At 38.0% G+C, this 22,479-nt stretch overlaps 1 protein-coding gene across 1 annotated transcript; it reads left to right on the top strand.

Annotated features, from left to right (window-relative positions):
- The first annotated feature begins 7,081 nt into the window (after positions 1-7,081).
- Positions 7,082-22,329, top strand: ppp4r1l (protein phosphatase 4, regulatory subunit 1-like). Its single transcript, XM_037678814.1, has 20 exons — positions 7,082-7,108; positions 10,298-10,342; positions 10,622-10,751; positions 11,671-11,777; positions 11,858-12,000; positions 12,159-12,305; positions 12,686-12,793; positions 13,957-14,022; positions 14,250-14,408; positions 15,263-15,387; positions 16,207-16,712; positions 16,814-17,163; positions 17,841-17,927; positions 18,024-18,209; positions 19,863-20,024; positions 20,121-20,221; positions 20,421-20,541; positions 20,849-20,983; positions 21,449-21,590; positions 21,692-22,329. The coding sequence occupies exons 1-20, from the start codon at positions 7,102-7,104 to the stop codon at positions 21,835-21,837; spliced, it is 2,973 nt and encodes a 990-aa protein (XP_037534742.1). The 5' UTR covers positions 7,082-7,101; the 3' UTR covers positions 21,838-22,329.
- The last annotated feature ends 150 nt before the right edge of the window (positions 22,330-22,479 follow it).

Raw genomic sequence — 22,479 nt, 5'->3', positions numbered from 1 at the left:
ATATATACACACACACACACACACACACACACACACACACACACACACACACACACACACACACACACACACACACACACACACACACACACACATTTTAAAACCCTTCCCACACTCTTGCAATATTCTAAACAATGTTTCTAAACTCTAAAAGAGCACAGAATGTCATAATCTCTGCTCTCTGCCTCCTACCAGCCCTCTCGGCCACGCCCACTTCTCCAATGCAGAGCGGAGATCATGACACGCTGCAGGAGGGAGCTTCTCCCTGCACATGTGGGCTGCACACAGGTGCAGTAGGTGCTAAATAATTTAAAATAATTTATTTTAAATAAATAAATCCATGCCGATCATGCGGCTCATTTATCAATCAGCCAATTATGTGTCATGTTAAATCTTGCTTTGAAAACCGTGAAAGAGCAAGTCTGTGAATGTCGAACCGCGAAGTAGTGAGGAACTACTGTACTGACAACAAATACCGTTCTTCCTCAACAGTTTAAAAGGAAATCAGCAGTGCTGGTTTGTCTACAGCTGTCAGAAAAAAAAAACTTCATACTGTATTTGCTTAAACTACACTTGTCGGATCAACAGGATGTACTTTCAATTCTTCATTTTTATTGTTTGAACTCAGCACTAAGAGCTCAAAGTTGCACATTTTTATGTCACAGACTGTGGGGCAGTGTTGTGCCTTTACGTAAACTGTGGCTAATCCTTTACACTCGCACAGACTTGTATAAATTACATCACACAGAGTTTCATTGACTGTAACAAACTCAAAACAGAAAGGAAAACTAAAAGATCAAATACAGAATTACAGAACCAAAGTCCTGTAGACGTGAGTCAAGAAGATGCATTTAAAACTGAAGCATTGGGAAGACCTTCCACCTCCCACATGTGAAAGCTATCAAGAGGAAGATGAGCAGAAAGTGTCAAAAACTGTCCACATGTGGACATTTACGAAGGATCAACATTTGATCTTAACCCACTACATCACATGGACCTGCTTAATCAAAACAGCATGTGCAAATTTTCTAAATCCAAAGCTGCCCGGGAGGCTCGGACTTTGCCAGGTTTTGGTATTTGCTGGTAAAGCTCTTTCCGTCTCACAGCAAGATCTGGCTTCAACAATAAGCGTGCTGTGTTAATATTTACAATATGGCACTTTTGTCATTTTTGAAGGGAAAGATGGGTGTAAATACATTTTTCATATTGGTCAAAAGTATTTGATGTTGGCACACTATCCAACAACTTCAGTACAGCACCACACAGGTGATAGACTCTACAGTAAACCTTTAGCTTCTTTTAACTGATTAAGTGTTTTGTCTCCTTCAATATTATTTTTTACAAAAAAGCCATAAATTAAGAACTTTGGTTCCAGACATTTGTTTAGTTTTGAGCAAAACAAACCAATATTATTTTTCAAGATTTGAAAACGGCTTACTATGCGTTTTAGAATGGAGCTGTCAGCAGGGTAATAAATTCATGTGTCATGCTTTAACTGATGATATTTATTTGAAAAGAAACAACCCCAGTCTCAAAACTTGGAATGACCTCGCCTTTACAACATTTCTATTTTCTTTTATAAAGGAATAAATTAAGCGATCCATCTCGGAGTGACAATGTTGCCTCAGAAAAGCACACATTCCACATAATTACAGTTGTTACTGGCCCCGAGTCTACCAACGGGAATCCAGCTTAAGATATTTGGCAGAGGCACGGAGGGGCGCCGAGTCTGTATTGTTGGCAAGTGTTGGGGCTGCTTCACCAGCAGTCCTGTGTGGTCTATCTGTGCTTTAAAACCAGACGTGTGGCCACACGCAAGCATAGAAAACAAAACTAGTGACACACTGAGCGCTGATTCGTTGCTAAACCACATGCTGGGGGTATAATGAAATTAGACTAACTTCATTTGGTGCAAGGTTGGAAATTTAGCTGCAAAAAATAAAAAATAAAGAGCAGTCAGTCAAGAAAACCTGGGTTGATTATCACCAATGGTTGGGTGTAAGGCCTCATTGGCAACTCATCATTTCATTTCTGCTTGTGTTTCTGTTTTCTTGTATTTTAGTCAGTTTCATATTCTTTGATTTTGACAGGCCAAAGCTTCATACAGATTAGAAAACAAGAAACAGAAAGGCTCAAATAGCACAACAACTTGGAGGGGAAAAAATCCATTAAGGCAAATGGTGCATTTGCTATTTTGCAGTCAAAAGCCCTATCCGCACAGGATTAGTTTTACCAAAAGACCACATGTAATAAATAAATTACTCCCCAATGTCTGCTTTTTATGTGGCACATTCGCACGGGATAACAAAAGTCTGAGATTTTGCTAAAATTTATGGACATCTTCCGGATATGATGTTAATGCGCTGCATATTTAAAAAAGTCGAGTTAAGCTTGGATGGACAACCTGTCACTGACCGTGTGCGTCCACTGACCCGCCGGTTGAAATGGAGTTGCGACCTGTCCAGGGTGTACCCTGCCTCTTCCACAGTGATGGCTGAATATGAGCACCAGCGACCCCCACTACCCGTAAAAGAAGAAGCGAGTAAATATAATGGATGAATGGATGGATGGATCAGTTGATCACCGGCTGTGCGCGTCTCCACACCTGCCGTTATCTGCGGTGAAGGAAGTAGCAGCATCTACAAAATCCGAAGCGAGCAGCGCGTTCTTTTAAAATAGCCTTATTCTATATTTTTTCCAAATTATTTTGCTTAAACAAAAACAAAACACGCCCAATTACATATCGGATCCCGCCCATTTCTGTCCAAATCACAGAGATGCCTATTCACATTGGATTAGTATTATCACAGGACCTCGGAGTTCAGCAAAATATAGTAGGTAATTTGCAGGGGGATTTTTACTTTACAAATTACTGACATGGCCAATTTGCATGGGATTAACAACACGGACAATCTCTGTAATTATTACAAATAGCATGTGGTCCCTAGGTAAAACTAATCCTGTGCGAATAGGACTAAAGATGTGAGATAATTTGGAAACTGGGAGGCCACAAGGATTAAAAAGTAGTATAGTAGTAGTAAAAACAGGAGGACAAAAATGGCACAGAAAAAAAAAACAGGGACAGGGGCATTCTGAAGAGGATTGGCAGTGGCTCTCAGATAAGACAGCAATGTCAGTGGGATGAGACAGTTTAAGTTTATCGTCCTGTCTCATCTTAAACAGGGCTGCATGGATGTCCCCTATAAGAAAGCGTCCACGGGGACAGAGGTTGACAACAGCATCTTATCTAACCTCTCTGGAGAGAACAGCAGCAGGAATACAACATTACAATAGCAGAAGACTGAACATGAGAAAGGGAAGTCTGTGCACAGAATAAAGGAAGTGAAGGGCATACGTAGAGCAGAGAAATGTGGGATGTTGTATGTGAGTCAAAGGAGAAAGTTCTTCCTTACACTATAAATGTCTGGGGACTGGTGCCAGTTTCACAGAATTTAAAGTTGACAATCAGCAGATGTCCCTGTTTTATTATGCGTTTTAGATATAATTATGTAAAATAGAATTAAAAACACATAAAAAGGGGGACATTATTGTGAGAAACAATAATGAAAAACACAAAATATCATGAAAGGACACATCTGGCACTCCTGAATTTATAAAATGCAAAAGTGTAATTCAGAAAGACCGAAAGGAGAAAAGACAAAAATTAACAGGGACAAAAAGGACAAATCATGATAGATTTGTTTCTTCTCCTTTTCTTTTTGAATAAAATGAACTGATTCACTGAACCAAAAAAAAAAACTAACAAAACAAACAAAAACAAAAAACCATTTGGATTTTGTGAAAACTAAAACAAGACTTTACCTACAGAAAGTTAAAGGTTGCCCCCTATCAGAAGTAAGAACTAACTGCAGGATTCACATGCTGAAGGGACTGGCACACTACTCTAAAACCTTACAAACACTTCTGACTTGACCAAAGTCAAATTAAAATCAAAACTCTGAAACAGCTCATTAAGAAAACTGCAGAAGAAAACCATCACAAATAATACCAACCCGCTCCTGTCCTGCTGTGTCCCAGATCAGGAACTTGTGCAGGTCGCTGTGGTATTGCACGGTCTTGGTCATAAAGGATGCCCTGGTGAAAAAATAAATAAACACAAACATTGAAAAAACATGAAGCAGTCTGTTTATAAAATGTTTAAATTTGTGTCAAATTTGAGTTTTTAAGTAACATTTTATTTGCAAGACTGACAATAAATCGTTGGTTTTAATTAAAAAAATATATTTGGATTTATTTTTTTATCTGTTATTTTTTTATATTTTAACAAGCTTTGTTTATTTTTTACTTTTACTGTTTGATGTGTAACTGATAAAATCTGTTCTTTTATGATCCTACAATCCCATTTATTTGAGCTTATCCTTATTTATTATGATCACTTTTAAAAGGTTGCATCGTCATGTTATTTTATTAAATTGCAGTTTGCGTTTTTAAACAGCTGTAAAGCACTTTGAAATTTTTTGAAGATATAGAAAAATCAAAAATGCATTACTATCATTTGGACAAAATGCCTAAATAAGTTGAGCACGGTTGAACTTGGAATTACCTTTAAAGTTGATCATTACTATTTGTTTTACCTGTAATATTAATGAAGACTTCATTCTTAATTATGTGCCTTTCTCTTCATTAACTAACAAACTATTTGGTTAAGTATGTGGGAGAAAAATGACAAATTTATTAACATTTTATGGCAAATCCCATTGAGATCACAGATCTATTTTGCAAGGGAGGCCTGGGCCTGAAGGCAGCCTAACATGCATGTTTTTGCTCTGTGGGAGGAAACCGGAGAAAACCCACGCAAGTACGAGAAGAACATGCAAGCTCCACCCAGAAAGACCCCAGGTCCAACTGGGGATTGAATGCAGGACCTTCTTGCTGTGAGGCAACAGTGTTAACCACTGAGCTGTCGTGCTGCCAAAATAAACAAATAAAAATAATTTGATTATATTTAATAGGACAAAACTATTCTGAATTCTGGAATAACAAGCTAGGATAAAAAGGATAAAACTTGGTGTGATAGAAAGATTTTAACAAATCAGAAACATCCGATAGAATATTTATTTCAGATGCAACTTGTGAAGCCACTTTATCTGAGCTGATTTCACAGTCAACAACAACAAAAAGGACAGTGAATAAACATGTGTTGATACCTCATCCTTACACGACTGCATTTAACAGTTTCAAGCACAGGAAACAGATGGAACTTACCCAATTGTTGGGTTTATGTTTGGGTCAAAGCTGTCCTCCACAAATCTGCAAACAATACTCGACTTTCCAACACCAGTGTCCTGCAGAGACAAAACAAAGAGAATGTGCTCCAAACAGTCTCATCAACAATGACCACTTTATTGTAGCATCGTCTTTCATTATGTCCCTCTTGTAAGCAGCAAAATATAGAAAATTATATAAAAACAAAACAAATATGCTTTTAAAATTTCCTTAGAATATAAAAAGGCGCAATTATATTATACTACTGGTAGAGAATATTACTGTTTATGGTGTTGGTAAGCTATTTATATTGCACAGCTACTCTTCCTTTTTATGCCTCGAATGAAGTGAAGGGTGAATGACATATACCCAAACTATGTTATAAATACAATTTTCTGACACAAACTGTACATGTATTGAACAGGAAATGCGGGGAAAAGCAAAAGACAAAATGCCTGAAGATCAGGACAACTTTAAAAGATTACAAGAACGTCTGGCTCGTGAGAAGCAAAGTATTTAAAACGTATTTAAAACTTTTGTATGCATGTTCAGCACAGAGTAAGATGACGTCTAGTAAAAATTAGGATGCTACATAAATGCTTTTTTGTGATGCTGACAAAGTAAATAGTGCCTTGTACAGTCACGTTAGTCAAGTTTTTAATATTTTAAAACCACTAAGACGGTTTAAAAATAATAATATACTTGAAAGTTACCAACACATACAATGTAAATAAAGGCAGTGACGGTTCAGCCTGAAGATAAACAGTTGTGATGACGTAAGAGAAATTATTCAGTAGATTGTCTAATAAAAATTCATACGGACTTACCCCCAGGAGACACACTTTTAACTCTCTTAAAGCCATATTGAACTATTACTAAACTAGTTTAAGATAAAGATCATTGGCAATTGTTTTCCTTCTCCTGTTTGTTTCCAATCTTCAATATGCTTCAGGTAGTCTGTGTTTACAGACACTTCATCGTAATAAAAAGCTGGCAAATCCACATTTCAGATTAACAAAAAAAAAAAAAAAACTGCCGTAAGTACTAAAATGTCTCGTACTTTGACTTTTTAAATATTATAATTGCCGTAAACAGCTAGCCAGCTAACAGAAAAACCACGAAAACGTATGGTCTCCATCTTGAAACCCAACGTGTGATCACGTGACAGTGTCGGCTTTTTTTTTTTTCCTCCCCGGAAGATACACAAAGAAGCCCACTAACTGTGTTTACTCGCAGTTTAGTCGAGTTTGTTCCAGAGCTTCAAAACATTTATGGGGGTAGTTGTTTGAAAGCCAATTTACTACTAAATAGCAGCATCAGGAAGTAGTTTCAGGAAGTACATTTCTGCCGTGTTTGAGTGACAGCTGCACAGCAGAGACAACCCACACCGGACGGGCGGTGTTGTGCCGCAAAAAGAACTCCTGCAGCGAAAGGCCTTTCCGGCATTTGTTTTCGCTCTTAAATTATTATTAACAATATTATTAGTATTGCTAATAATAATAATAAAAAAAAAAACTTACCAATGTAAAATGAGAAAAATACTCACACAAACAAACACTAAATTTCCCTAAAATACTTGACGCTTGAAAGTAAGGGCGAGAAATATTCAGGTCATGTGGGGAGCATATTCTGACTTGGCCTGTTTTAAAGAGCACGGCAGCTAACATTAATTTATTAGCTTTAAACATTTGTCGTTTCGTGCGTTAGTTGGATTTTAAAACGAGTCAGGTTGTTTTGTTTTACTTTACTCTAAACTGTTTCTAGATACAAAACTGCCTTGAAATGCCCTTTCCACGAGGGGGTGCTTTAAACAGATGGTGTACATTTTTCGGCACAACACCTGCAGCCCGCAGAGCAGCGGAGCGGATATTCAAGATGGCAGGTAATGGCACTTTTGAAACCTATTTTCTAACATATATTGAAGCTTTTGGTACTTATAAGTCATGTCGTATTGTTCAGTAGTGTAACAGTTAGATAGAGGAAACTAATTTACTACTTGTACATATTATGAAGCGAAGTGGTAGGTTATGAGAGTCAAGTCAAACGCTGGACAAACCGTGTTAGCGGACTTAGCAAGACTAGCCTAAGCTACCCGGGGTGTCGAAATGGTTCGTTTCGAAAGTAAATATATAACGTACCATTTCGTGAAGTTGAGTAAAATAAACTCATGAAAGTAGGTTTGTGTTTAAATAGTATTGTGCTCCAGCATTTGGGCTATTTTTTGTCGTTTTTAAGGTAAAGCCTATCGAGTTGATCTAGCTAACGTTAGCCGGGTAGCTACCTACAGTCAGTCTCAGGCATAAGCTGACCAAATCCTCATAACAAAGCAGATATGTTGTTCTTTGCAGCAGTGATTTTTGGGGTGACTTTGTTTGTTTTTGTAACGCTGCGTTATTCACCCATAAACAACAGACTTGATTTAGCATGTCGAGGTTGGGGTTGTTTTAAAATTTGGAGCACATTCCGTTGCCTTCCCAGCTGTAAACACATGCGTCTCTTCCTCGTCTTTCTGGGCTCTTCATTTTACTAACTCGTACTACTGCTGTCATATATTCAGGACTGAGTGGTATTTCAAGATTGTTGTTATTAGTTTACTCAAAGTTAACCAGAAACCATTTGTGTCTTGGTAAAAAATAGGAGTAGTTCTGTCAGCAAAATAGTTAAAAATAGTACACATTATAAGTACTACACTGCACTAAAGCAATGTACCTATCAGACGAACTACAGAAACATTATAATATTTGATGTAAAGAAACACCAGAGGTTTTGATATATTACTATTCATAATCAAAAAGTGGTAGCTATGCTAATTTTTGATGACGATATAATTTATTATTACAGGTAGATTTTATACTAAAATAACATCTGGCTGACTCTAGATCACAGGGCTGCTCAGAAAGACTGGTTGATTTGCAGCTGATTGCAGGCAATGAGATCAGTGTTTTTGTGCTACACTTTTCCTTAATTAAGAGTGGGCTTCAACAAATAAAATTAGTTGTCCTGGTGACAGTATATCATCCATCCATTATCTTTTACCCGCTTCTTCCATTTTGGGTCACGGGGGTCGCCAGTGCCCATGTCCAGCAATCTCTATGCGAGGGGCAGGGTACACCCTGGACAGGTTGCAAGTCCATCACAGGGACACATAGAGACAAACGAGACAAACCATTCGACAGTATATCATTTTATTTACAAATGATCTCATGTTTGGAAGCCAAATTCAAGATCATTTCATTCAAAGAGACACATTCTTTGCAGTCACAATTGAACAAATCTTGATTTCAGAAAATCTATTAGTGTATTAATGGTAGTAATCATTTGTTGTACCTTTAAAAACAAACCAAGAAAAAAAACTATAAACACGTGTACTAGTTCTTTTGGTTAACAAGCAATTTGTCTTTTTATGTTCATGTTAAATTGCTGTCTGTTTTTTTTATTTATTTAGGTGATTTAGCATTCATTGAAAATAAGAAAATATAATAAAGAATAAAAACTGGTTATTAAAGTATAACATAAATATAATCATTTAACAATTCCTTTTAGGAGTTTGTGGATGCCTTCCAGAACACACGCATAAAATAAAGCAAAACATGAGTTTTGGAAAAGTGGTACAATAAATTGGTTTTGAGAGTTGAGGCTGAAGGGAGATTTTATGTTTAAAGATGAGGAAAGTCTTCATGACACATGATTGAGCATGAACTTTGATGATTTCATGACACAGGTAAACTGTGCCAAAGTTTCAGAGGTTTGTGAGTGTTTATCAGCCTAGAATGCAGGAGTCATTTTAATTTTGGGGGATATTTGACCTGTGTTAATGTTTATAAATTTTGTACTAAAGCATTACCTTTATTATATGTGAAACAAAATGTGCAAAAAAAAATGATAACTGAAGAATACTGAATACATCACAACTATGGATCTATTTTTATTGTATTTGTTATTTTTATTGTATGCTAATAAAACTTTATCAAACACGTTTGAAACATAATGTGTATGGACAGAAACAGTCATTTTATTGAGGCAAATAAATGTATTCATATTAAAAACTAAAATCACAGAACATGTTTTAATTGTTATGTGTATTTTGAACAAATTAAACAATGAGATGGAAAAACAAAAAGTAAATGTGTTGAACCAGTGCTTGAGAGAAATGATTTGGTGTTGAACTAAAGCAGGTGGACATATAAAGCGTAAAAGTTCCTTCAAACATGAGTCCTTGGAATCCTGTATGGTGATCAGATGATGGAACAAAATGTAACCACTCCAGTTGGTTAGGTACGCCTAGAAAAAGCCAGGTGGTATGATATAACTATCATATTTCCTGTTGGTCAATATTGTGGTTGTAAAGCTCAGTTTTTGTTGAAAATTCTGGTTACACTTTATGTTAGCAAGCTGGAGTGTGTGGTATTGCTGTAAATTGCCTGCTAAAGTTTAACATGCTCATGTGACAGAAAAAGAGTCTGAACAACAAGAACAACTTTTACTTTAATGCAGCACAATAGGACTTTTTGCTAACTGTGCACGTCAGTGACTATAATAACTTTATTATTTACATTCTATTTAAAAGTTTATGGCTATGCCAGTTTTGAGTCCTAAAAGGATCTCATCATGTATTGGTAAAATTCACTATAAATGTTTTTCCATTATGAGAACTTGTAAAGTCTCGTTTACGGGTCACTACGTTGACATTGGGATTTCAGTGCATGAAACCTTACTGCGTAATTAATAAGGAAGAGCTCAATAATTTGTTGTCAGTCTAACTAGAATGAGACTTTGGTCCTTCTTAGTAATTGTCAGGCAATAAAACTGCCATCCCATAGCTCTTTTCATTTTGTGGGGCAAGCAATGATGGTTCATTCACTCCTTTGTTCATTTATTTTATTTATATAGCTCGTTTTAGTTGAGATAATATTTTGTAAAATATATTTGATAAACCCAGTTTAAATATTGTTCCACGTATTACATCTAAAATACAAACTCCATTATCAGTCTAAGAAAATATTAGGTTGGAATTTATTAAATGTAATATGTTGATGATGTAAATCTCTCACTAATAGTTTTATCCTTTCAGGTCTATCTTTATACTTTGAAGATAGCCACGATGATCTGGATGATTGTAAGTACAAAAATTGCTTTCAAGTTAATACTTTCTGCAAATTCAATGTAACTTAAAGCACAAAATTCAATACACAATGGTAGAATATCTTTTGTTTTGTAAATAAAAGGGAGTTCTGGGTTTGAATTAGACTTATGTCCAGTTCAGGCATAGCAGATTCTCCATTCTTGAGAATTGGCATCAGTATCATCACGGCACCACAGAGACACCACTCATATTTTAAGATTTAAACATTAAGCTACTTTCTACCAGTAAAACATCCCTTTCTCCCTCCCACAGTTGGATTTGATGATTATTCTTCAGAATGCGATGGCATCCGCATCACAGCCTTCCTTGATGCTGGACAAGACAACCTAACTCCTCTTGGGAGGCTAGAGAAATATGCCTTTAGTGAGAATACATTCAATAGGTAAGTGGTGTCCTGTGATCAGTTTGGTTAACCTGAGCCTTGAAAAACTTCACGTGTTTCAACTGGAATGCTTATCAAATACATGTTCTTACTAATATCTGCATTGAAAGTCTTTTCAAAAAAGAAACATCTGTAAATATATGGAATTTATTTGAAAAGAAAATCCCATCCTATAGGAAATTCATATTTGTATAATCTAATTGGCATTAATCACTATTGATCTACTTTTGTGGTGTGAACTTTTCATTTCGTGTACTATAATAAATACCCAACTATTTTATTTTGTACTATTTTTGTGGGATGTTGCAGATGTACCAAACTAAGGAGGCTCCCCTAATTTTATTGTGTACAAATCATATTATTTATTTATCAGATAAAAAAAAAAAAAACTGCATTATACATTTTTATTGTAGAATGAACATGTTGCATGATTTCAGTTCGGCTTTTTCTTTTCTATTGCCATGTGTCTGAATTTTGTCTACTTTACAATTACAAATACCTGAACAACTGGAGGAATGTCAAAATGTCTGAAGGTTTGCTTTAAAACAGTACTCAGCTGCTCCTTTTTTCACAAGTTTTAAGTGTTTTATTTTTAACTAGACTTACTTTTATAAATTTAATTATATGATCCTAACGTGCAACTTTCTGCCTGATCGTTTGTGTAGTTAAAATAAAAACATTAGTGCATTAAAAGTCCTTAGTTTGTGTTATATGTGCTTATGTGATCATACCATACAGCTGTTGCATTCACACAATCATGTTTAGTTCTTGTCTGGATGTTTTTTGCACCCCGGACATTTTTCCAATAGACGTGTATAATTATCTTGACAGCTTTGTCAGCTCTGTGTTTTACCCTGTGTAGGCTTGACATTAGTAGGTATTGGCAGGCACAACACTAACTGAAGCTATTGCTTTCTAGGCAGATTGTGGCTCGTGGCCTGCTTGATGTGCTTCGAGAGTTCAGTGACAATGAAAATGACTTTACCAGTGTCATGGAGACAATTGCCAGAATGTCAGAAGATGCAGGTATACATATATTGTTTGATTTGCACCTGTCCCGTTTTATTTTTGCTTTAATAAGAGTATACTGAAATGTGTGCACTCAGAGCCCACAGTGCGAGCCGAACTAATGGAGCAGGTTCCTAATATTGCCATGTTTTTGCACGAGAGTCGGCCCAATTTTCCAGCTGCTTTCTCAAGATACTTGGTACCAATCGTGGTGCGATATCTCACAGACCCAAATAACCAGGTAGGTTACAGATTCCTCGTTTTTCTTGATGATATTACAAATCTATTTAAACAACAATCTGTGTTGGTTTTAGGAGCAAATACGTTTTTTTTCCCCTCTCCTGATAAAATTGTAATTAGTTTTTTGCATTTTTTTACTTTCACCTTCACGTTTTACAGGTTCGGAAAACGAGTCAGGCAGCGCTGCTTGTTCTGTTGGAGCAGGGCCTTATCTCTAAAGCTGACATGGAGACCAAAGTTTGTCCAGTTCTGCTCGACTTGACAGAACCTAGCAGTGACGATGACTACAAGATCGAGGCAGTTGCTGTAAGAAACCCACTGAGCTCATTGAGCTTTTTAAATAATTTGAAATAAAGAATGGGCTATTTTGTTTTTTAAAAAAAATAGATGCTGTTTTTTTTCTGCTTGATTATAAATGTGTTAAGTTTATAACAAATGCACAAAAATAAAAGGTTTCAGTGTGGTTATTTAAATTTGTCTGCATTTTTACTACACATAAATGTCAGCTTTTATTGTATTTTACCTCTTTAAGTTTAACTTCTTGCAGTACTTCCAACACAAAACTCTGTTATTCTTCTTTGACTTATATTGCCTCAATTGTTTTGGTGAAAAAGCTTTCTTTAACTCACTTTTGATATGCAAGTGCATTGTGGTATTAAATTCTCTGCTTGGGTTATTTCTAATAGATCATGTGTAAAGTTGTTACCATGTTGAGCAAAGACACCGTGGAGCTTCTGCTGCTGCCGCGTTTCTGCGACCTGTGTAGCGATGCCAGACTCTTCCAAGTGCGTAAGGTCAGAAACCCCAACTCATCCTCATCTCATCAAGATACCGTCAAAAAGTTGAGAATTACTTCAAGAATGCATACTGTTTTAGATTGCAAACAAAGCTGAGAGAGCATTTACTGTGGATCAAGTTAATTGTGTTCAGTCTATAAATTAAATCACTCAGGAAGTCGGTGACTGTTTGGTTCTGTGCATCAGCTTAGCTGACACTGAGCTGTTGTTTTTCTCTGTGGAATGTTAATTCTCTGTTACTGGTGCCAGTTGGTGCAGGAGCTTCAAATTTTAATAAAATTTGTCTATTTATTTAGACTGTCGTCCACCTTTAGAACGTTCTGCCTTTGTGTTTGTTATACAGAATATATTAAGCTCACAAAAGTACCAAAAGTGGGATGCATCCCTTGCTCTAATACCCGAGTTAGTTTTGCTGTTTCAAATCAAAATGTCTGCCATGAGATACTGCAAGTCCCAAACTTTTATTGTGGTAATAGTTGCTTTTGTCTTCATAGTTATTGTTATTGTTAGGATATTATTTTATTTGAGTAAGTATGTTTAAAAAGATATCTCATAATTCAACATTTTTCAGTCAGGTCATCTGGACAGTTTCTTTTGTTGTGCTGAAACGTTTCGCCTTCGATCCAGAAGGCTTCATCAGTCAAGGAAAAACACAACAAAACTGATTCTTCCCCCAACAGCTTACCCCAAAGTGGAACAAACCAGTTTTGCTTGTGATAAGATGGTCTCTTTGGTACGCCCCCTCCTCCATTGCCGGCCATTGGGGGAAGCTGTTGGGGGAAGAATCAGTTTTGTTGTGCGTTTCCTTGACTGATGAAGCCTTCCGGATCGAAGGCGAAACGTTTCAGCACAACAAAAGAAACTGTCCAGACGACCTGACTGAAAAATGTTGGATTGTATACCTGGATTATTGAGAATGGACTTTGTTATATCATAATTATTTCAAGACACATATTCTTCCATTTTACAGCAGTTCTTTAACTTTTATTTAGAAATTACTTTGCCCATATCTTTGTGCAAAAATACACTTGTGTTAAATTGTAATTCCAGTCATTGCGCAAGGTAAATATTATCTTTCCATAGTTTGTGTCTAGTAATATAAAAAAAAGTTTTGTCAATTGTTTTATTTCATTGTCTTTTTTTTTTTTTTCATGCTTCAGGTGTGTGCAGCTAACTTTGGAGAGTTTTGCTCTATTGTTGGTCAGGAGGCAACAGAAAAACTACTGGTGAGAGACTTTAGATTAAAGTTTGTTTTTTTAATATAGTGTAAGAATAAGGATTTATAACATCTCACCCATTGTGTTGAGCTAACTTTATTTCCCATGAGGTCAAAATGATGTCATGTATGTTTACCATCAAAATGTCAATAGTCCCTTTGTTTTGTTTCCCAGCTGTTGACAAATCTCTGTTCAGTTCAAACACTGATTGTTGTTATGCTCGTATTTTAACATAGATGCCCAAGTTCTTCAACCTGTGCTCAGATACCCTTTGGGGCATCAGGAAAGCTTGTGCTGAGTGTTTCATGACCGTCTCCAACTCCACGTCTCCCGAGGTGCGACGCTCAAAGCTGTCACCCCTGTTCATTAACCTCATCAGTGATCAGTCCCGTTGGGTAAGACAAACCAACTTGAAAAATTAAATTAAATTTGAATGATTGTGTAAATTGTAATAATTTGTACTTTTTTTGCAAGGAAATTAGGGTGATTGTTACAAACAGATGTACTAATCAGCATGTGGTATTTTTCCTTTACCACTTGATCATTTTACTCATTTTGGAAATTAAGCATTTATGCATGCAAAGACTTGAGTCTTAAGATGTTCTGCTGGCTGAAGCAAAATCAAAATTTGTTTTTGTTAAGCCATAAAAGCTTCAGTGACCACCACCCATCATTATCCTCAAGTGTTAATGTGTAACCCAATATTAAGGACATTGCTCAGTTTTTTTATGAATATACCTTATATTAGACTTATATTAGAGTCATATTAGTGCTGCATACAGAAATAAGTATAGGTAAGTACTTTGCAGAATGTTTCATTTTGCAAGAAGGCCTTCTCTTACTCCACTCCTGTAACCTGGAACGCCTTACAAAAAGATCTGAAGCTGTCGACTTTGACCTCTAAGGGATTTTAAACAATTGTTAAATTCAATGCAAAAATCAATGCAGACATGTTCCTGTTTTTAGTATTTTACCCCATTTCATAATATAGCTTGTTTTCATTTTGTTACATTTTGTTTTCTATCAGTACTTTTATTTACTTTTCATTTTAGATGCATTTTATGGCTGTTGTGTGTACCTTATCTGTGGTTTTGTTTAAAACGGGTCTCTCTTGAAAATGGGTCCTTGTGACTCAATGAGACTAACCTGTATAAATAAAGGGTGAATGAATGTTCCCACATCTATTGTTGATTTACTTTGCTAAAACTCAACAGTAACACAAATGGTCTCCACTCATATTTGTTTTCAGGTGAGACAGGCTGCCTTTCAGTCTTTGGGGCGTTTCATCTCCACCTTCGCCAACCCCTCCAGCACAGGCCTTCATTTCAGAGAAGATGGTGCCCTTCCAGAAGTCTCTAGGTGTACACCAGACAGGTGAGGTCACCCTGCACATCACAGACCTTTATCCCAGCTTAGCTTAAGCTCATTGTGTGACAGTAGTGACAGCTTCTTTAAATACCAATCTGATTCAACTTGTGGCAAAATCTTTGAGCTTTAAGTGTTATCCATCCATCCATCCATTATCTTTACCCACTTATTCCATTTTGGGTCACGGAGGTCGCTGGTGCCCATGTCCAGCAATCACTGTGCGAGGGGCGGGGTACACCCTGGACGGGTCGCAAGTCCATCACAGGGCCACATAGAGACAAACGAGACAAACAAACATTCAGTCTCTCACTCACACCTAGGGACAATTTAGAGTTACCAATCAGCCTAACATGCATGCTTTTGGTCTGTGGGAGGAAACTGGAGTACCCGGAGAAAACCCACGCATGCACGGAGAGAACATGCAAACTCCACCCAGAAAGGCCCCTGGACCGGGGTTTGAACCAAGGACCTGCTCGCTGAGAGGCAGCAGCTCTACCAGTTGCACCACCGTGCTGCCGCTTTAAGTGTTAGTTTTTGTTAAATGAATCAAGGTTGTAATTCATATGGCATGGTGAGGATGGATGCAATCTTCGTATTTCTTTTCATCTACTACATTTAATTCCATTTACCAGATCAAATCTTATGACGTATAAAGTGATGGTTTAAAATACCTGTTAAAATTTCCACTAAAGTCTAACCCACAATGATTTAAATTTTCACTACTCAAAACCAATGAACCATTGAACTTGTAAAATATTTTTTATAGACCAATAACAGAAGCATGTGCTCAAGTGTTTATATATTGTATGTATTTTTTCCTTTTAGCAACTGTTCTTTGAGCCCCCTGAACTGCTCTGACATTAGCAGCTGCCACAAAGAAAGAACCATCACGCACACACCCCCCAACCAGGATGGCCGAGCCACACCATCACCAGAACATGTGTCGACCGCAGACTGTGAGGACTTGCACAACTTTGACAACCGCTCACCTGAAAATACGCAAGATGGCTTCATCCCCACAGACGGCACCGACAGTCCCACAGCAACAAACAACGCTAAGAACACAAAAGAAATGGAGCAGACAGATGAGAACTTTAATTCTTTCCATTACTGGAGAGCTCCTTTACCAGACATCAGTGAGGAGCTAGATATATTAAATTGTCCTGCATCAATGGAAATGACAGAGAAAGAGGAGAAGAAAGATGTAAATGAAGAGGAACAGGAAGAGAATTGTCCAGATTCTAGTTCCAGCCGTGGTAAAGCTACCAGCGATCAGATCCAGATGGTTTTAGACTGTTTGCAACCTCACATTGCTGATCCTGATGTACAAGGTGAGTATATAGAGAGAGCCTGGATATGAATGATGACATTTTTGCTCTATACTGTGTGTAGATTTAGTTGTGTAATATTTTGTACTTTATTTAATCTCCAGCTCAAGTCCAAGTATTGTCAGCAGCTCTGAAGGCAGCCCAGTTGGACAGCACATCAGACATCAGCCCAACAGAAACCAGTCCGACTGAACAACAACGAGAGGTGCTGCTTGAGGATGATCCTGAGTGCACATCAGAAGAGAGTCAAACTACAGAGCTTCAGTCAGAGACTGGGAACACTTGCACAGAGGAGCAAACTTCCACAGAGGAGCAAACTTCCACAGAGGAGCAGCAAACAATGACAATTTCCCCCGCCTCAGAAACGTGCCCAGTTCAAGAGCAAGAAGATGAAGAGACACAGACAGAACCCCTGGAGGAGCAGGAGGAGCCGCCTCCGAACTTTCCTGTTCCGGTACGTGACACTGGATATCACTGAAGTCCTATAAAACATGCATGCATTATTGATGCTACAGAACTGATACTTGACCGAATGGTTTAAAGTCCTTGGCAAGAGGTGATTGGTTTAGTTTGCTGCTCAGCATCATGCTCCTCTGTGAACCTAGAGTAATCTATTTTTGTTAACTATCAAGATTTAAAGTGCTTGAAAATTATGTTGTTAGTATTTATTTATTATTTTGATTCAATTATTACAAATTAAAGAGAATAAAAACTTTAATCAACTAATTTTGTTATCTAAACAGGATGGAATAGAGAAGTTTAGAGTTTTTCCCAGTAATCCCCCCAGTTTCTTGTGTTTGTGAGTTCCTGCTGAACAAACTGCTACAACATAAGAATGCTGGGATTGATGTTTTTTCTGTTTCTATTGGATTTTATCCAGAGCAGGTATTTGAAGAGGAAGTAGCTTTGTCAGATGTGTTTTAGTCTTTCACTTTGTTTTTTTTTTTCTTTTCTATCTGAAAACTTGTTGATTTATTTTTTTTTATTTTTATGAGATGCAAGCCGGTCAAGTCTTGTGCATTTATGAAGAATTCAGTATTTTTTGGATATTTTGGGGGGTTTAGTGTGCAGCCTGATTCCTTGTTTTGTAATGTTGTGGTTGTGATTTTTGTGATTTATTTATTTGTGCAGGAGTCTAACTTCATTGAAAGAGTTGAAGAGGAAAAACAAGACGACTGTCCTCACAGCCTGGTGTCGAAGGTGAAGCCTAAAATCCAGGTCAGTCATTAAAAATAAATATACAAACTACAATTCAATACTGATGGTTTTTTTCTTGTTCTTGTGAATATTGAACTTTGACAATTCTGTCTACAGAACGTGATCCCCCAGCAGCTGCTGGATCAGTACCTCTCCATGACAGACCCTGCCCGGGCCCAGACGGTGGATACAGAAATAGCCAAACATTGTGCCTTCAGCCTGCCAGGTGTGGCGCTCACTCTTGGTCGACAGAACTGGCACTGCCTGAAAGACACGTATGAAACCCTCGCTACTGATGTGCAGGTGAGAATCAAAATCAAATGTTTTAAGATGTACCGTATCAACAAACTGCAGTGTAATCCTCTTTTGAACACATATATTTTCATTAAAATATGTCATTTATAATAGGACTGCTGAGGTATGATTTATTTTTATTTTTTTAAGCTTTCATATGTAACATTTCCATCAGTGTCCACAATCTGATGTGACCGTGGCACAGCGGTGTTGTTCAATAGATGTCACGGTTCTAATAAATCGTCTCACCCTTTATCAAATTAGCCAGCCTCTATTTTGAGGCTTACCAGGTGGTGCATGGTGGGAAAGAGCTAACATGTGCCAGGATTTTGGATCACTAAAATTTTCTACATTTATGTTAAAAATTCTCAAGCTTTGATTTAAGATGGTACATTCTAAAATAAAGAGCATCTATAAAACGTGGACAACATGATGGTTTTTATGAAGCTGTAGGGCTAGCTTCATTTTAGCCTGTCAGGATACACAGTATCTTGGTTGGCAACATGGGCTTTAGATCACAATTTTAGACATTTATTTCATTTTGTGCCAATAAAACATAATTCCTCTTATCATTCAAACTTGTGAGCAGTTTTTAAAATCACAGTTTAAAATGTCATAATTTTGGTCAAACACAAATTTTGGTCTTTTCGTCCTTAATTTGTTTTGTAAAGAGACTTTTTTTTTTTGAGAAGTTGTGCAGTTTTAACAAAGATGTAAGCAAGAATAAGAAACAAGTAAAATAAAACAGATTCATTTTTATTGTTGAATACAAATTAATAGAAGTTCCAATTAACAAATTCAGTAAATGTCAATAACTTACTTTTTGAAAACGACTAATATTCAAGTATCTTTATTGTCATTCGCATCACATGTGTTCCATGAGGTGGAATTGAGTTGTGTACTCAGGGTCCCAGTTACACCCAAAAATAGCAAAAATATAAAGTATAAAAAAAGAAACGGTATACAAGGATCTAAGATATACGCTAAATAACAATATTATAATATAATAAGGTGTATTAAACAGCAGCCTGAACATGAGTATGTTGTGAGCAGATGGGTGTGAATAAAGCAGCTTAAAGGCAAGAAATCAGCAGCATGGATAATCAGCAGCACAGATAGCGACATATCGTATGTTAGGCTGCTTCAGGCCCAGGCCTCCCTTGCAAAAGAGATCTGTGTTCTCAATAGGATTTGCCTGGTTAAATAAAGTTAATAAAAAATATCACCAATTAAAGTGGCATTACAGTGATTTTCCTGATTAGAGATTCACGAGTCTGACAGCCTCAGGGTAGAAGCTGTTCCTCAGTCTAATGGTTCTACATTTAATGCTCCTTAACCTCCTTCCTGAGGGGAGCGGGGCAAAAAGGTGTGTGCTGGGTGAGCGGGGTCCTTCATGATGCAGGTGGCCCTCTTCCTGCATCTGGAGGTGTAAATGTCTGTGATGGTGGGTAGACTGACTCCGACAGGCTTCTGTGCAGTCTGCACTGCTCTCTGCAGCGCTTTCCTTTCTCCAGCTGTGCAGCCCCCGTGCCACACATTGATGCTGGAGCACAGGATGCTCTCCACTGCACACCTGTAGTATTGCTGTACCTGTAGTGCAACTGTATTTCTTATCAATAGTTGGTGTTATAATGTTTTGACTGACCACGTTTTCACTCTCAGTGGAAGGTGCGGCGTACGTTAGCCTTCTCTATTCACGAGCTGGCGGTCATCCTGGGGGACCAGCTGACAGCAGCTGACCTGGTGCCCATTTTCAACGGTTTCCTCAAAGACCTGGACGAGGTTCGCATCGGCGTGCTCAAACATTTGTATGACTTTCTGAAGGTAAGATCTCAGGTCTCCTGTTTGACCCTGACCATAAAAGAATGAAACTGTTTGGGTTGGGTGACTGAGCTGGTGTGTGTCGTGTACTTGTTGCAGCTGCTGCACGCAGACAAAAGGAGAGAGTATTTGTACCAACTGCAGGAATTCATGGTGACTGACAACAGTCGCAACTGGAGATTTAGATACGAGCTAGCAGAGTAAGTTTTTTTTCTTCCCCCCACCAGTTTGGGTGCAAAATTAACTTGACTGTCTTATGCGGTGTTGCAGGACTGAATTGTGGGTGTGTATGTAGTGTCGTCATTTATTCAGAGTCCATTTTTCCTCCTTGTTTTGATCTTCTGTATTATCTGTTATGTGCCTTCAACTAAATGTACTCACTTGTTTGTTCGCCCCCAGGCAGCTGATCTTAATCATAGAGTTGTACAGCCACTACGATGTGTATGACTACCTCAGGCAGATAGCACTCACCCTCTGCTCCGACAAAGTCTCAGAAGTCAGATGGATCTCGTACAAACTGGTAAGTCCACAGCAGGCTGCATGAATTGTTGGAGGGAGTGGACATTAGTTGAGGAAAAATGTTAGCAGCTTGTGATAATTTGCTTCGCAGGAAAACAAGGTGAAAGGGAAATTAATCTAAATATGGAAGCTTTACATGGACTGGTGTTTGTTGTAAAGTAATACCCTGATATAACAAATTCCAGAGTCATTCATTACCACTTTAAACAAAAACTAGCATACATTTGCAAAATATTAATTCCATTTTAACCTTTATTATAGTCTGAGCAGTTATTTTTAGTGTCATCACATCCTCTGCTACCTCTCAGGTGGTGGAGATCCTCCAGAAACTGTACACATGCGGCGCCGATGACCTGGGCTTAAACTTCATCAATGAGCTCACCGTCAAGTTCTGCCACTGTCCTAAATGGGTGGGGAGGCAGGCCTTCGCTTTTATCTGCCAGGTCTGTACGTCTTATCTCAAATGACATGAAACTGGACTGTGACTCATCAAATTCTTTTGTTTTTATTCCTTTATTTTTGTTTGATTAATTTTCTGAGCTACTAATAGAATAAAATCATATAAATATGTGATGATGCTTTGTGAAGCACCTTCTGATCTTATTTGTTTCTGGAACTCAAAATGCCTTTTGTCACTTGGTTTTTCAGTAATAGTTGCTAAATTATAGAATATTTTTGTGTGTGTGTGTGCTGTGCAACCCAGTGACTAATAAGAAAGTGTCATCAGTCTTCCTTGTGAACAGTTCTAGTAATTCTGTTGTGAACTGCTTTTAGTTCCTGCTTTTCAAATGTTGAGAGGCTTTTTATATGTTGCAACTTCTGACATCACACCTGTTCACAAGATTCTTGTTGCTTCTGTGCCTCTACTTGTTTTGTGTTCATGTTTTTTTTGTTTTTCTTTCCTGTAGGCCATCGTTGAAGAGGACTGCATGCCCATGGACCAGTTCAGCCAGCACCTCTTGCCCAGTCTGTTCAGCCTCTCCTCAGACCCAGTGGCCAATGTCAGAGTACTGGTGGCTAAGGCTTTACGACAGAGCGTCATGGAGAAAGGTAATTTCTAACCAAACTCAATCATGTGTTGGTTAAGATACAGCTAGTATGTGTTTGCGTATGTGGGTCTTGCATTCCCACTAACTGGGTTTTTTGTTCAGCTTTCTTTAAGGATCCGGGCTGTGGCTACTCCGACGAGCTGGAAGAGACTGTGATGGCTCTGCAGTCCGACAAGGACCGAGATGTCCGATTTTTTGCCAGCTTGGACCCAAACAAAGGCCTGATGGACACGGCTGCTCTGATCTAAGCCTTACCTTTCCAATTCCTGTCGATCTACCTGCCTGTCTCACCTGTCTGTTTGACCGATGCACAGTCAGCGTTACCTTCAACACCAGCACCCGACCAGATTCCAACCACTCGCCTGCCAGGCAGACCAGACTACTTTGAGAATCTCAACAGATGTTCATATTGCAATATAAAAGATTTATGCATGCTCAAACAAACAAAACGGTGTCTCTGGTTGGGCAACACAAAACGCACACAAGCAAAAACAACCCCCCCACCACCAACATCCACCCCACCATAGACTCAAACCTACGACAGGCCTCCTAAGCTTCTAAGCTTGTTATAGATATTAAACAGTTTTGTTTTTCTTAATCTTTTTTGTGGGTTTCTTAACAAACAAGCAGGTGTTGCCTGCCTGTCTCTGCGTGTGCACTAACTCAGGGGGACTTTTCTGAACCTAAACAGCATTATTAAGCTTACACTGTAAGCAGCAGCAGCAGCAGCAGCTGGAGCCAGGGTGAAAAACCTCCAGCTGTCCGAGCAACAGACCAGCCAAAACAAGTAGCTCCGCTGGTCACACCGTTTCCTTCTTAAAGCTTATTGTCTCAGACACTCCTTTGTCTTGAGCGATCATCTAGTTTTTTGTCTCTTCTGCCTTCTCATA

The sequence above is a fragment of the Nematolebias whitei genome, chromosome 7 (assembly GCF_014905685.2).
Source record: "Nematolebias whitei isolate Nwh7 chromosome 7, NemWhi1, whole genome shotgun sequence".
Classification (NCBI taxonomy): domain Eukaryota; kingdom Metazoa; phylum Chordata; class Actinopteri; order Cyprinodontiformes; family Rivulidae; genus Nematolebias; species Nematolebias whitei.
The sequence above is the reverse complement of the archived record's forward strand: the minus strand, read 5'-3'. Positions and strand labels throughout refer to the sequence as shown.